Genomic DNA, 12,672 nt, shown 5'->3' with positions numbered 1-12,672 from the left:
TTGTGACAATAAATGTGTTGAGAAGTCTGGGAATCAGAGTAGATATATGATGGTAAAGCCTAGAGGAAGATGACAGGTTTATTTTGATAGCATGCATTCAAAGCTTTGCTAATGCTAATACTACCAAATTCTGAGCACGGAGTAGAAAGTTGAATTTGTAACTGAAGACTGCCATAACATCAATACAGCCTTGTTCTCCCGACCATTATTATCACTCCCAAGACATTTCAGTAGATCTTCCCAGGGCCACTTTCTAGTTTCCAAGCAGAAAAAAGCACTCTATCTTACAGTATTCCTAAGAAGTTCCATTTCTTTAGGGTAAACAGCAAAGGAAGTTAAAGCTGCAGCTCTGGGCACGCAGCCCTATCTTCAGCACAGAGGCCAGGCCCCTCTCCACCAGTCTCATACAGGCAGAGGCATGGGCCAGCTGTGCCCCACCACCAGGGCAGCACTTATGCTTGAGGCATGCACACCCTGCTGGCAGCACAAGGCAGCTGCAGCCCTGTGCATGGGTGTGAGCTGGGAGGACATGGGCATTTATTTCCATTCTGCTCTGAGCACTGCTTTCTCCTATGCATTTGACCTGCTGTTTCCAAGTGCTTAACTAAATTTAACACTCAGAAGAGTGGTCCTAGTGTTATATGCTTATTTTTAATTGGTGTGACAATTAACAAGTGCATTCAATCTCTGAAGGATGTTAACATTCTTTACCCCTAACCCCCCAGTGTCCGCAGGCAATCAACAAACCGGCCCCCACCAGCTGGAGGAAGGCCTAAACCACAGCCAAAACCTAAACCTCAGGTACCACAGTGCAAGGCACTGTACGCATATGATGCTCAGGACACAGATGAACTTAGCTTTAATGCCAACGATGTGATTGACATCATCAAAGAAGGTATGTTAATGTATAAAAGCACTCATCTTGAAGGTACATTTTCACAAGGAGTGAAAAAAAGGCATAACTTTTGGAACTAACCTGCAGATATCTTCCATGACTAGGCTTGCAAATTTCTATGCAAAGATATCTTCCACAGTCGCTTTAAGGCAAGAGTGAACACTTGAAAGAGATGCACAGTATTTGCTACTGTCAGTTTAGTTGACTGTAACTGTTAAAGAGTTTCTGGCTGAAAATTAGCCTATATCATAAGAAAAACAAGTAACAAAGCGTCTTCTCCATGCCTCCAAAGAAACCTAAAGCACAGTCATGTAGCCAAGAGATTAGCCAATTCAGTTTTCCAAGTCATTTATTATCACTCCTCTGTAAAAAGGCTGACAGGAAGGCAAGAAGTTTTTTAAGTCTGCCTCAGAAAACAAACAAAAAGGTTTTACAAAGCCTCACTTTGTTTTCTTTGTTATAGATCCTTCTGGTTGGTGGACAGGAAGACTACGAGGGAAACAAGGTCTTTTCCCCAACAATTATGTCACCAAGATATAAAAGACTTTCAGAAAAAAGAAAAAATGGCATGAGGTTACCAGTGTTGAGGATATTTCCCCTTGCCTTCAGGACACTGATCTCCCGAGATCTGCCATTCTCAGCAGTACCTTTCACCAGTAAAGTTGCATACAAGAAAGAAGAATATTATTCACAGCAGACTTAGATCCTCTGTCTCAGAACCATACAGCAATGGACGTACTGACAAATTATTTATTCTATTTAAAACCTGGTTTTCACACTTCACAAGTGAAGAATACCCAAACCTACCATCATCCTGGAACAGAAAGGTGCTTTATAATCTGGGACCACACACTTGGAAATGGGAATATTAAGTGCCTCTAGCTGATAGTAGTCTTTTTAATTGTCTAACAAAGATCATGTTAAAAGCACGTTTTTTCTAATGCACATGATGCTGGGGAACATATTAAGTATGCTGCTACGTGTTCAAAAGATTTAGGGTGATTTGGGGTATTCACCATCTAAAAACCTAACATGATGGAGTGTATTTAAGTAATTTTCTAGAGGTGTAATGGAACTGGGTGCACTTGTGTCTAGGGTCTCCAGCAGGCACTACAAGAAGTTTAAACAGAAAAATGCAGAGTAATGCTAAACAACGTTGCCTTCAAGACTTATATTAGAATATGGCTGGCCCATGTTGGATTTATGTTTGATGCTCCACCTGTTATGTTTATGCAAAGCTGTACATTTATGGAAACAAATCCTATACTGTATATAAAAACTGAATATATTAGAAACATGTATGAATGTATAATGCTGTATTCCACTGTTCTTACTCATAGAAGTTCTACTATGGTTTTTATGCCAGGTACTTACTGATAATCCTCCTGATTTCTAAAAGCAGAAATGTTACTGTTTAAGTTTGATTGCCTCCCACACCATTTAGAATTGCTGCTGTCTGCCATAGTTACAAGCATTCATTCCTTTGCCTTTCAAACCTCCATGAAACAAAACAAGCAGGTAGCTTAACAAGTCTGTTCACTGTGCACTTTGCTTTCAGATATTATACATGCTAACATGTCTTAACCACCACCTGTTTGATTTTATTGTCATGATTTTAAATAAAAAATAGCCCTTCCTGTGCTCTAATTCAGGCTGTTTTTGCTATTGCCCAGCTAAGCCTTACACGCTGCATTTTTTGTTAAGTGCTCTTAAGATGCCAAATCCTGAATCCTGTCCCTCCAAAGCCATTTGCCCAGGCTTAATTTAGGCACACAAACATCTCCACTAATAGATAACAGAATGCACAATGCATTTTTTTGTACTGGGACTAGCAGCTAGAAACTAGTTTCAGTCCAGGACAGAACTGCATAGACTTGAGTGATCAAACACTCTTCCTCCCTGAAACGCTTGCAGTAAGTGCTAGACTCAAATTACCTGTCTTATCCTAGAGAAAAGACACCTGCCTGTGAAGATTAACACTTGCAGCTCCAACATTATTCCACAGATGAGCATGGATGTCTAGGCAGTTTCCCAGTTCTGCGGTTTTGCTCCTACATCAGAGCCAGCACATCCATACTGGAGACAGTGAAGGGAGGTAATGACTACAGCAGGATTTACAGAATATCTTAAGGTTGCAATTTAACATTAAAATATATTTTAAGTACTACATCAATAGAAAGGCATAAATAAAGCAAGGCAAAAGAACTCAGGTACTTACAATGCTTGTACTCCTTTGAGCATACCACTAGTTGTGATCACAGGGGTCGTTTTCTGCCTCTGCTCTTTGGTTAGGCATACAAAGATACAAAAATGAGTTATCCATCCCTCTACTATCTAAACCACAAGGCTATATCTGTTACAGCCTATTTCTTTCCCAAGCTTGAAGTCAAACTACTTCTTGAATGCTTCTCTGGGACAACACACTGCAAGAAACTACACAACAAACATCCCTTAAGGTCTATTAAGGAACTATTAACAGTCTGCCTACTCTTTAAGAGGGAGAACAAATTACTAAATATAACCCACTATGAATCCAGGTAATCACTGGAAACAACCACAAAGAGTATCACCAATCTCTGTGCAAATTACATCAGCCACTCACTTTGTCAAGTGTTCTACCAGGACATCAAATGGCAGGCATAACTTTTTTTGTTTTATTTTTTTTTTTTGAAAGAGAGGAGCTTTATTTCTAGGTATACAGTTGTAGTACAAAGCAAATTTAAAACTTCAGAGTGAGTCTGAAATGTTGGTGGTAGGACTGGAATAGTATTTACACAGGGCAGTAGTTTTTCCTCAGTAGGCAAATGAGGATGACACAAAGTGCATATATCATCAGAATACATCTGCCTAGGGTTATAAGAGTGGTGCAGCTAGGTCCTTGATAGTCTTACAGTTCAGTTGAGGGATTGTGCTGATCCTCAGGAGTTTGCTACTTGCATACTTGTTCCTTACAGCCTGCAGAGGAATAGTGTTACAGGAAGTTTACACACACGCACAGTACTTCAATCCAGACAGACAATTTTGAGTTAGTCTGACTGTTTTGAAAACAAACAAAAGTAAGGGTTAGAAGTGAACCAGCAGGCAGAGTACCAAGAGTAGTTTAGATAAAGAGTTTTGATGTCAGTACTGATGAACACTCAAGAGGCTTGTCAAAATAGCGTATGCAGTAAGGTAACATACAAAATGTTCATCTGTGAAATCACAACATGCAGCAAAGGTGGCTTTCTAAAGCATTAGAAGACTTACTTAAGTAGATATACTTACAGTATATTTTGTTAAGTTTTCATTTACTTTGACGACGTTCTTGGCCATATGCTTCATAGTCATTGCAAGGCTGTCTTCTGCATACCCAGTATAGTACTGCTGCTTTGTACCCTGCAGCACAACATTAAGAAATTTAGAATCTATAAAAGGGGGGGAATTCTGCTCAAGACACAATCACTTCAGTTCACTAAAGTCCCAGGTATCAACTGCTAGCCTTGAGTGCTAGGAGTTGTAGGACTGCCAGTTGAAAAGGCAGATTCGCAATAATTTTAGTATGCAGTGGAAGACTAAACACATCAATGCTGAGTCACATTTCTGCACCCTACAGAACAACAAAAACAAACCTTGCAAGAGTAACTAATAGCTGAATTACAATTTATATTCACACTCCATGATTTAATCTAGCTTACTTGCAAGCTACATAATCAAGATCTACTTTAAAAAAGAAAACAAACAAAAAACCCAAACCAACAAAATATACAATATGTTCTCCTATAACTCACTTTCATAATCAAATCATGGTACTCATATAGAAAAGAGTAAGTTATATTTTCAGTGGTATAATCATTTTCCTATCAGCCTCTCCGTCATTTAATCTCCAGCATTACTTCTAAACACGAGTTCCAGAAGTACTTTTTTTAGATGGTCCAACTGTATGGAGGAAAACCCCCTTGATTTTGACTGCAACCCTTACCCACTTATCATGGCCCAGAACCTTCTGCGACAAGCACAGCGCAGCAGCTGCAATCTCTGAGGGGTGACAGTGCACCATGTCGTAGTCTATCAGTGTCAGTTCCATGAGGTATTTTGCCAGCGTGTGTTGCTCAGCGTCCGCCTACGGGAGTGAGAGTTTATTAGTCCACATTATAATACCTTGTACCTTACCTTATCATAATAGAATTAACAACCCTGAAGTATCAACTTAGAAATAACTCGGCAAAACAACAGTCAACAACATTAACGAGCAATTGCCTCTAAATTCTAAACCTGTTCCGTCTAGCAGCCTTTGCAATTCAGACACAGTCAGAGGAGCACTCAACAGAAGATGGCAGTACCGAGCACTGGGGTGCCCAACGAGGGCTACAAGTGCTCCCTCCACAGCAGGCAAATCCCAGCACAGACAGCAGCGCAGCCATCCTCTGCCCCATGCTGTGTAAAGGCAGCAGCCCTTCACCACAGAGCTGCCCCATGCACACACCCATTGCTCAGCAACAACCAAACCATCAGTGCTCTATTAATACTGTGACTGAAAGCAGGGCACAGGAAAGGCAGAGCAGTGCAGTGCTGATTCAAGTGATGGCAGAGAATCGTATGCGTTTTGACTGCTGTTCGGAGCAGTGTTTAGCCAAAGAATGCGCAGCTGTGCTTTGCGTTTTGATAAAGGTGTTTGAGAATAGGTTTCAAGAGTGCCAAAAACTCACCCATTTGTTCTCATGACACCATTTTCAGTTGATATAAATAAATTGTGTTCACATTTTCAAATGTGTGGAGTTACAGATTTCAACCCAAGGAATCTGATCCTGCCTCTTTACCAGACTTTTGTAAGACTTCTTATGAGAGAAAAATAATCCTTCACTTCACAACCACACCTTAATCATGTCATTGCTTTTTGGCAGTACATACGTTTGTGAACAATTATCAAAGTATGACGTACAGTAAGATTTCAATCTGATCAACACCTTGAGAACTCACTGAGAATTACAGCCATATCCACTGAACAAGACTGATGCATTTGTTTCACAAAAACACAGTCAAATATCCCCTTAATTTTGTGTTTTTAAACATTTTAATATTAAAAACTACAATGCCTTATTACTTATATATTGATGATATTGAATATGTTATGAGGACTACTCCAAAAGTAACGCCTCCTATTTTATTATGTTAGCCCGTGATATCAAAGTTGGATGTTGGTGGCATGGCAATGAAGGTTGAACCTTCCCACCAACTGCCCATTATATTTTGTTGCTGTCTGACAGAATGGCTGATTTTTATGAGTGTGGCATGCAGGCTCTAGTTCACCACTGGTGCAAATGCATAGCTAATGGTGATGACTAGAGTGAAGACTGTTTTCTAGCTGAGAATCCACCCTACCAAATAGTGTCATTGTGCTCTCTGTACCTGCTGTAGTTTCCATGGAAATAAATAGGAGGCATTATTTTTGGAGCAACTTTATGCAGCCCAAGACAATACCCCTTTACTCAACACGGACCAGGCAAGCCAAAAGGTTGGACACCCATGCTCTAGGGGGTGGGGGAAGAGTATAAAATGTGTTAAATAGATTTTCATTAGCAATTCAGCTAGCTTCAGGAGTTATGCAGTAATTTATCTACTAAATAAACATACGAGCCCAACTTAAGTGCTCATACACCAATGCATGCAGCACTGGGAACAAGCAGGAGGAACAGCAGGGCTGTGATGTCAATGGCATCACTGAGATGTGGTGGGGTGCCTCTCACAACTGCTATGGAGGAATAGATGGGTAAACTCTTCAGGAAAGAGAGGCAGAGGAGAAAGGGGGGCTGCTGCCTTCGCATCAGTGACCACCTGTTGTTCATGGAGCTCCACCTCCATGATAAACAAGGAGCTGACAGAGAGCTTATAGGTTTGGGTTAAAGGGAAGGAGACATCATAGTGCAGGGTCTGCTACAGGCCAACTGATCAGGAAGACCTAGTGGATGAGGCCCTCTATAAACAGATAGGAGCAGCTTCACATTCACAACCATAAAACCAGCTCAGTATCTATTGAAAGGACAACACAACAGTGCACCATAAATCAAAGAGGTTCCTGAAATGTGTTGTGATAGCTTTCTCTCCCAAGTAGTACAGGAACCCACGAGAAAAGGTGCTACACCAGACCTTGTCCTTGTCAATGAAGAAGGACTGGTGAGTAATGTGGAGCTCAGAGGCAGCCTTGGCTATAGTGACTGACCACAAAATGGTGTTCAAAATCTTCAGGGTATCAAAGAGGGTGTGCAGCAAGCTTGCTGCTCTGGAATTCAGGAGAGCAGACTATGAACTGTAAATTCTAAAAGAACTGCTTAGCAGGGTGACATGGGAGAAAGGAATCCCTTGGAGGGAAGAGGGGATGTCAACAAAGCTGGTCAGTATTCAAGGACCATCTCTCCTCCAAGCCCTGAAGCAGTGCATCCTGAAAAAAAGGAGGCAGGAAAGAAGGCCAGGAGGCCTCCGTGGATCAAGAATGAGCTCCTGGACTTATGTAAACTCGAAAAGAAAGTCTATAGGGAGTGGAAGCAGGAACAGGTCAGCTGGGAGGACTACAAAGAAGTTGCCTGAGCAGCCAGATATTAGGTTAAGAAAGCTAAAACCCAGACAGAACTATACCCAGTCAGTGATATCAAGAGGAATGAGAAGAAATCCTATATATACACACTCTATATAAACACTTTTTTTTTTTTTTTTTTTTTTTAAACCCAGAGAGCAATGCAGCACTGGAAGACATCATACAACTAAGTTGCAGAGTCACCCTTGTTAGGGATATTTAAAAGCCACCTGCACACGATACAGGCAAGCAGCTCCCAATGCCTTTAATTGAGCAAGTCAAGAATCCAGGCCCAATGGCTCCCATGGTCCCTTTCAACTTGAGCCATTCTGCAATTCTGTGACACATGAAGAGTCTAGATAGTGAGGACAAGTACCCACCTCCCCAGCTTTTGATGCTCTTCTTAAGAAGTGAAGTGGAAGAGGCCGTCCCAAATCAAAGTTCAATTCTTTCAGAATCGTGATCTCCATTTCTCTAACTTCAGCACTGTTGTAGGCATTGTCAGTAATATAAACGAAGTCTGCTATATCAGGAGAGTACATCTCTTCGTATTTTGAGGCTAGAAGCAGCGCTGTTACACCCACCAACTGAAGCCTCTTACGAGGTACCGGATGACTCTGCAACACAGGAATTGGAAAAGCACATCTCAAAATTTAAGCTCTAGACAAACATTATAATTCATCAGCTTAAAATGCCATTTTTTTCTGTGATTATTAAAAACATAATTGAGATTTTCTGAGTCAAAAGCATTCCCATAATAAGTTCAAAGAATCACTGCTTTAGACTTAAGATGCTATGTTACAGAACTCTCAGACAAACTGTAGGGTTCCTGGGAGAAATCCTAAACGCCTTTAAAACCACAGTTATGGACCAAATCTCCCAGTCTAAACACATGTTGACAAACACCTTTGTGACTTACTTGTAAGAAGCGGTCCATAACTGCAACACACATATACAGCGTTTCCTGAAGAAGCTGGAATCTCGAGTGGACCTGGACAAGCCAGTCAACTAAAATTGCACGCATACGTCCATTGATCGTCTTCCCATCGAGGTAATGTGGGCGCACAGATTGCTGCAGCTGTTAAGAGAAAGAGCTGCGTGAGCAACAAAATTAACACTCCACTGCAGCAGCACAGACTCAGTATGTCATACCTCAAGCTGTCTCAGATACAGGTAGATATCTTTTACATAGTCACTACATAGCTGGGGGTTCCCCGAGTCATCCGCATCGATGTCTTCTACGTTGTGGAGCAACACATCAGAGAAGGCTTGACACAAATCCTCCTCTTGCATAGATACATCCATAGGGACAGGGGACAGAACCTAAGAAGCAGATCACAGTGCTTTCATGTCTACTGACAAAGCATCATTGTTTCTTTATTCCCACATTTTTGTAGTGTAACAACGTATGAAGATTAGAAGCTGAAAGAGTGTGCATCCCAGCGTAGCAAGCTTTCACCAAGATGCCATGCATTAAACCAAACCTTCAAGACAAAAGCTCTGCTTTTCCAACATGGAAACAAAATACACCTACAAATAAAATTTGATGTTAGGGCTCTGGCTAAGCCCTAAGAAGCAGATTAGTATTGTTACTGCCTACCTTTGATGCAGTAGTAGTGTCTTTGACTGCTTGATTCACAGCAGCTGGAGGTTTAGGTGGTGCAGCTGTATTTGTCATCTTGCCAGGTCCCTTTGTAGCCCTTACTGATGGTTTGATGCAGTCCGTTTTCTGCAGTGAAAACAACAGCTATTAGTACAGAGCTAGTTAAGCACCCTTTCCCTACTGATAGATTTCGAGTGTACTTTACCTTAGGTACATTGGATCCTCTTGTAACTTTGTTACCTATTTCTTCCAAAACAGCCCTTTTGCCAGTCACCTGAGCTTTGGCTTTGCTGTTATGTCCCATCACAGCATTCTCCATCCCTCTCATGACCTAAAACAATAAAACCTCAGTGAGTGAAGTTTGTCTGACTTCTGATTTTTTTTATGTTTAACTACATTACAGCACATAGCACCCTACTGGCACACCTCTACACATACTGAGTACTACTTAACCAGGCTTCATTTCCTAAACGTGCACACAGGTTCAAAAGAAGAAGCCAAACGATTTACAGAGAGCACCATGGAATGGAGCTGAATGTTCCGAACAGCAAACAAATCGTAATTCCTCCTCAAATCCTTTTAACTCCAAGTTAGGTAGCAAGCAAGCACCTGTTTATTGCATTTACCCACTTCAGGACTACAGCAAAAATTCCACTTGGTCGGGGAAAACGCTCTTTTTATTATAGATGAAGAAATTATCTTACATGGATGTAAGCACACCCTGTTTTTCAGTGCAAAGAATCACAGAACGGCTACGGTTGGAGGGGACCTTGAAGCTCTGACCCCCTGCCGTGGGCAGGGCTGCCAGCCAGGAGTTTCCAAATATGGAAAGCAGCCTTCAGTTTAAACTACCGTAAAGCTCACTTTAAAAGCGTTCTTTTTCCCCTCCTTCTCCCCCCACACGTGTCCCCTCCCCCACCCTCGTCCCTCGCTCGGCGGGGGAGCGGCCAAGGCCAGCTGCGGCCCGACGGCGGCACAGGTGTTCGTTCCACTCAGGGGCCCCACCCCTTCGAGGGCCGCCGCACTCCCGGCGCAGCCCCGATCTCCTCGCACTCTCCGCCGCACCCCCGCCGCTCCGGCCGCTACCCGCGGCAGAGAACGTGCCGCACGGCAGCATCCCACCGCCTTCTGACCGCCATCACTCCCGTCCCGCAATGGATCTAAGCCCTCCCGACGCTCTCAGCCGGCTGGGGACGCCCAGCTCAGCTCCTCGCTAATCGGGCCCGCCCGCTCCATCGGCTGCGGGGGGACTCGCTCGACTTCCCGCCCCCCATCTCCTCAGTCCCGGCCGCCTTCCACACGAGCAACACTCACGGCTGCGCGGCGCGTTAACGCCATCGGTCCGGAAAGCAGAGTAGGCCGCAGCCGCTCGCGCCGCTCCACACAAACACACTCCGGCCGCGAGAAAGACCACCAACTGCTGTCTCGCGCCGCGCGGTTCCTTTTAAACACTCTTCCGCGCTCCTATTGGGCAGCTTCGTACGATGCACGCACTCGATTGGCCCACGGCTTGAGGCCCCACCCAAAGAGGGAAACGATCCCATCATTTCCGCCGAGCCGGGGTCTGGGGGCGGGGCGGCGCATGCGCCGCAGGGACAGGCTCGCGCCGTGGGTTCGGCGCGGCTCTGCGGTCGCGCCCTTTCAGCCACGTGAGAGCGGCTCGCGGGAAGTGGCCTCGCGCCGCCGAACAGCCGCGGAGGCTGTGCCCGGGGCCTGAGGCGTTCACCTAAGAAAAAGCAAAGCGAGGAAGAAAAGTCGATCAAGCCCCCTTTCGTCCCCACCTTTCAGTGTTCGTAACCTGTGCGAGAGGCATGAGGGAGCCCGTGCCACAGCGCATCATCGCTTCCCGGGGGAGCTGAGGAAGCAGTGCCCAGCTCTGCAGTAACGCACGGCGCTCCTCACTGCAGCCCCTCCTTCAGGGTGCTCAGCTGCTGCCACCTCCCTGCCTTACCTTCTCCATTTCTAAGTCCTCGTGCTTTTAATCTTGTAATATCTGCATTCCCTGCTTACCAAGGATGGTCTCAAGTTCCAGTGGGCAGTGTTTGAACACAACCCAGGAAAAGGCTGCCAGCTCCAAGCCTGGAGTTGGTACCTGGTAAAGGCTTCACCAGCACAATCCACCTCAAGTGCAAAGAGCAGAAATATTTCTTCTTGCATTCAAGTGTTCAGTTCTCAGAAATACATATTGCACCACGACTGCAAAATTCAGGAATCTGACAGAAGTGCCTAATGACAATTGCTTTGCAGCTCCCAGAATTGGCTTTATATGTGTGCTCACATATGCACAAGTTATTTTGATAGCCTTCAGGAGCACGGTTTTCCTGAATTCCCATGTTTGGATAAACAAGGCCCTGCTTATCAAACATTTAACAGCAGCTGGTGTTGATCCCTCACCGTGAGAAATTTCCATTCGATGGTGCTCGTAAGATAGGATTGTACATAAAATTTTTGCAAACCAGTACTTACAAAGCAAAGTAAGGAAGGCAGAAGGAAACAGACCTTGAATGATACCGGTCTAACATTTTATTTATTGCATACAAAAGGATTTCTTTTGACAATGGAAATTTATATGAAAAGTAATCTGATGCATACTGGTGAGAATCATACCTTCAAAGATGCTGCAGAAAACTTAAGGCAATGCATCTAAGCATGTAAAGCACAGTAAGTGGTGGAAATTTTCCAAATCAAAAGCCTATTCATTTTCCTTCTTAAGTTATTGTCAAGTCACAACTTTTTGGAATAGAAATAGGCTGCAGCTTTATTAGCTCCTGCAATAGCATATAAGATCAGAACACTGTGATTCCTGCCAAATACCTAAGTGTTCAACATCACATTACAATGTTAGGCATACATTTAAAAGCAAGACAATATCAGTAGCAGTTATAAAACAAGTCAATGCACGGGCCACTAAAATACCTCCAGTACCAGGCACCCTCATCAGGTGCGTAAAAGAATCCCAAAGAAAATCCTCAAACCTGTGCTTGTCTTTTAAGGAAGCCAAGAGATTCCATCGTATACCCAGGGTCTCAATTATTTCACAGGTCCTGTTTTTTTTTGCCCCATGCCTCTCATGTACCTTCTTGGAAACTTCTTAAAAAGTTATTATTGTCAGACTTCGAGCATCAGTGTTCAAAAGTAACTTCACTCTTTTTCAATAGCCACTGAAGAAAAGGAACCATCTTCTGCTCAGTCCTTCCAGTCAGTTTACTTAATTTTTTAATCAATGCAGCTTCAATTTCCAACAGCTTCCTACAGTCACAACGTTCAAGAAGTTTTAGCATAGAACCATGCCAGGTTTCGAAGCACTCAAATCATGTGTTGCCTCTCTCCCATATCCCCCATACACAAAGTGGTTTAAAGTTCAGTTTTAGCAATGCAGTTAAATTTGACAGTGTCCATTTATCACCCATTCTGGAATAAAATTTCTTCCCACTTAATGCCTCAGTGCCAGAGGTGTTAATTTTGTTGCCAGCAATAAACACTGCAATGGGAAATGCTACTGCTAACAGATGAGAGTTAAAAAAAAAAAAAAAAAAAGGGGGGGGGGAGGACAGAGGGGAAGCAGCCTTAACCAGACAAAAAACAAGCATCAAATTAGATAAGGTAATATTTATAAATGGATCACTT

The 12,672-nt window shown here is 43.3% G+C and overlaps 2 protein-coding genes across 3 annotated transcripts in view; one reads left to right on the top strand and one right to left on the bottom strand.

Moving 5' to 3' along the window:
• Positions 1-3,352, top strand: part of MYO1E (myosin IE) — a 145,383-nt gene extending 142,031 nt beyond the window's left edge. For both annotated transcript variants that reach the window (XM_048955683.1, XM_048955682.1), the window contains 2 exons: positions 726-895; positions 1,359-3,352. In XM_048955683.1, the coding sequence (XP_048811640.1) occupies positions 726-895; positions 1,359-1,435 (247 nt within the window). In that variant the 3' untranslated portion in view covers positions 1,436-3,352. The remainder of the gene's footprint in view (positions 1-725; positions 896-1,358) is intronic.
• A 169-nt stretch (positions 3,353-3,521) lies between these two features.
• CCNB2 (cyclin B2) lies at positions 3,522-10,492 on the bottom strand. Its single transcript, XM_048955690.1, has 9 exons — positions 10,360-10,492; positions 9,251-9,376; positions 9,043-9,171; positions 8,595-8,765; positions 8,362-8,520; positions 7,823-8,059; positions 4,854-4,994; positions 4,160-4,270; positions 3,522-3,850 (listed from the first exon to the last, which is right to left on the bottom strand). The coding sequence occupies exons 1-9, from the start codon at positions 10,381-10,383 to the stop codon at positions 3,749-3,751; spliced, it is 1,200 nt and encodes a 399-aa protein (XP_048811647.1). The 5' UTR covers positions 10,384-10,492; the 3' UTR covers positions 3,522-3,748.
• Between the last annotated feature and the right edge of the window lie 2,180 nt (positions 10,493-12,672).

This window comes from Lagopus muta, chromosome 10 (assembly GCF_023343835.1).
Source record: "Lagopus muta isolate bLagMut1 chromosome 10, bLagMut1 primary, whole genome shotgun sequence".
Lineage (NCBI taxonomy): Eukaryota > Metazoa > Chordata > Aves > Galliformes > Phasianidae > Lagopus > Lagopus muta.
The sequence above is the reverse complement of the archived record's forward strand: the minus strand, read 5'-3'. Positions and strand labels throughout refer to the sequence as shown.

Coding starts and splice junctions, on each gene's coding strand:
- CCNB2 (XM_048955690.1), bottom strand. CDS start 10,383: ATGGCGTTAACGCGCCGCGCAGCC. Junction 9,377..10,359: donor CGTTAACGCGCCGCGCAGCC/GTGAGTGTTGCT, acceptor TTATTGTTTTAG/GTCATGAGAGGGATGGAGAA. Junction 8,060..8,361: donor TTATGGACCGCTTCTTACAA/GTAAGTCACAAA, acceptor CCTGTGTTGCAG/AGTCATCCGGTACCTCGTAA.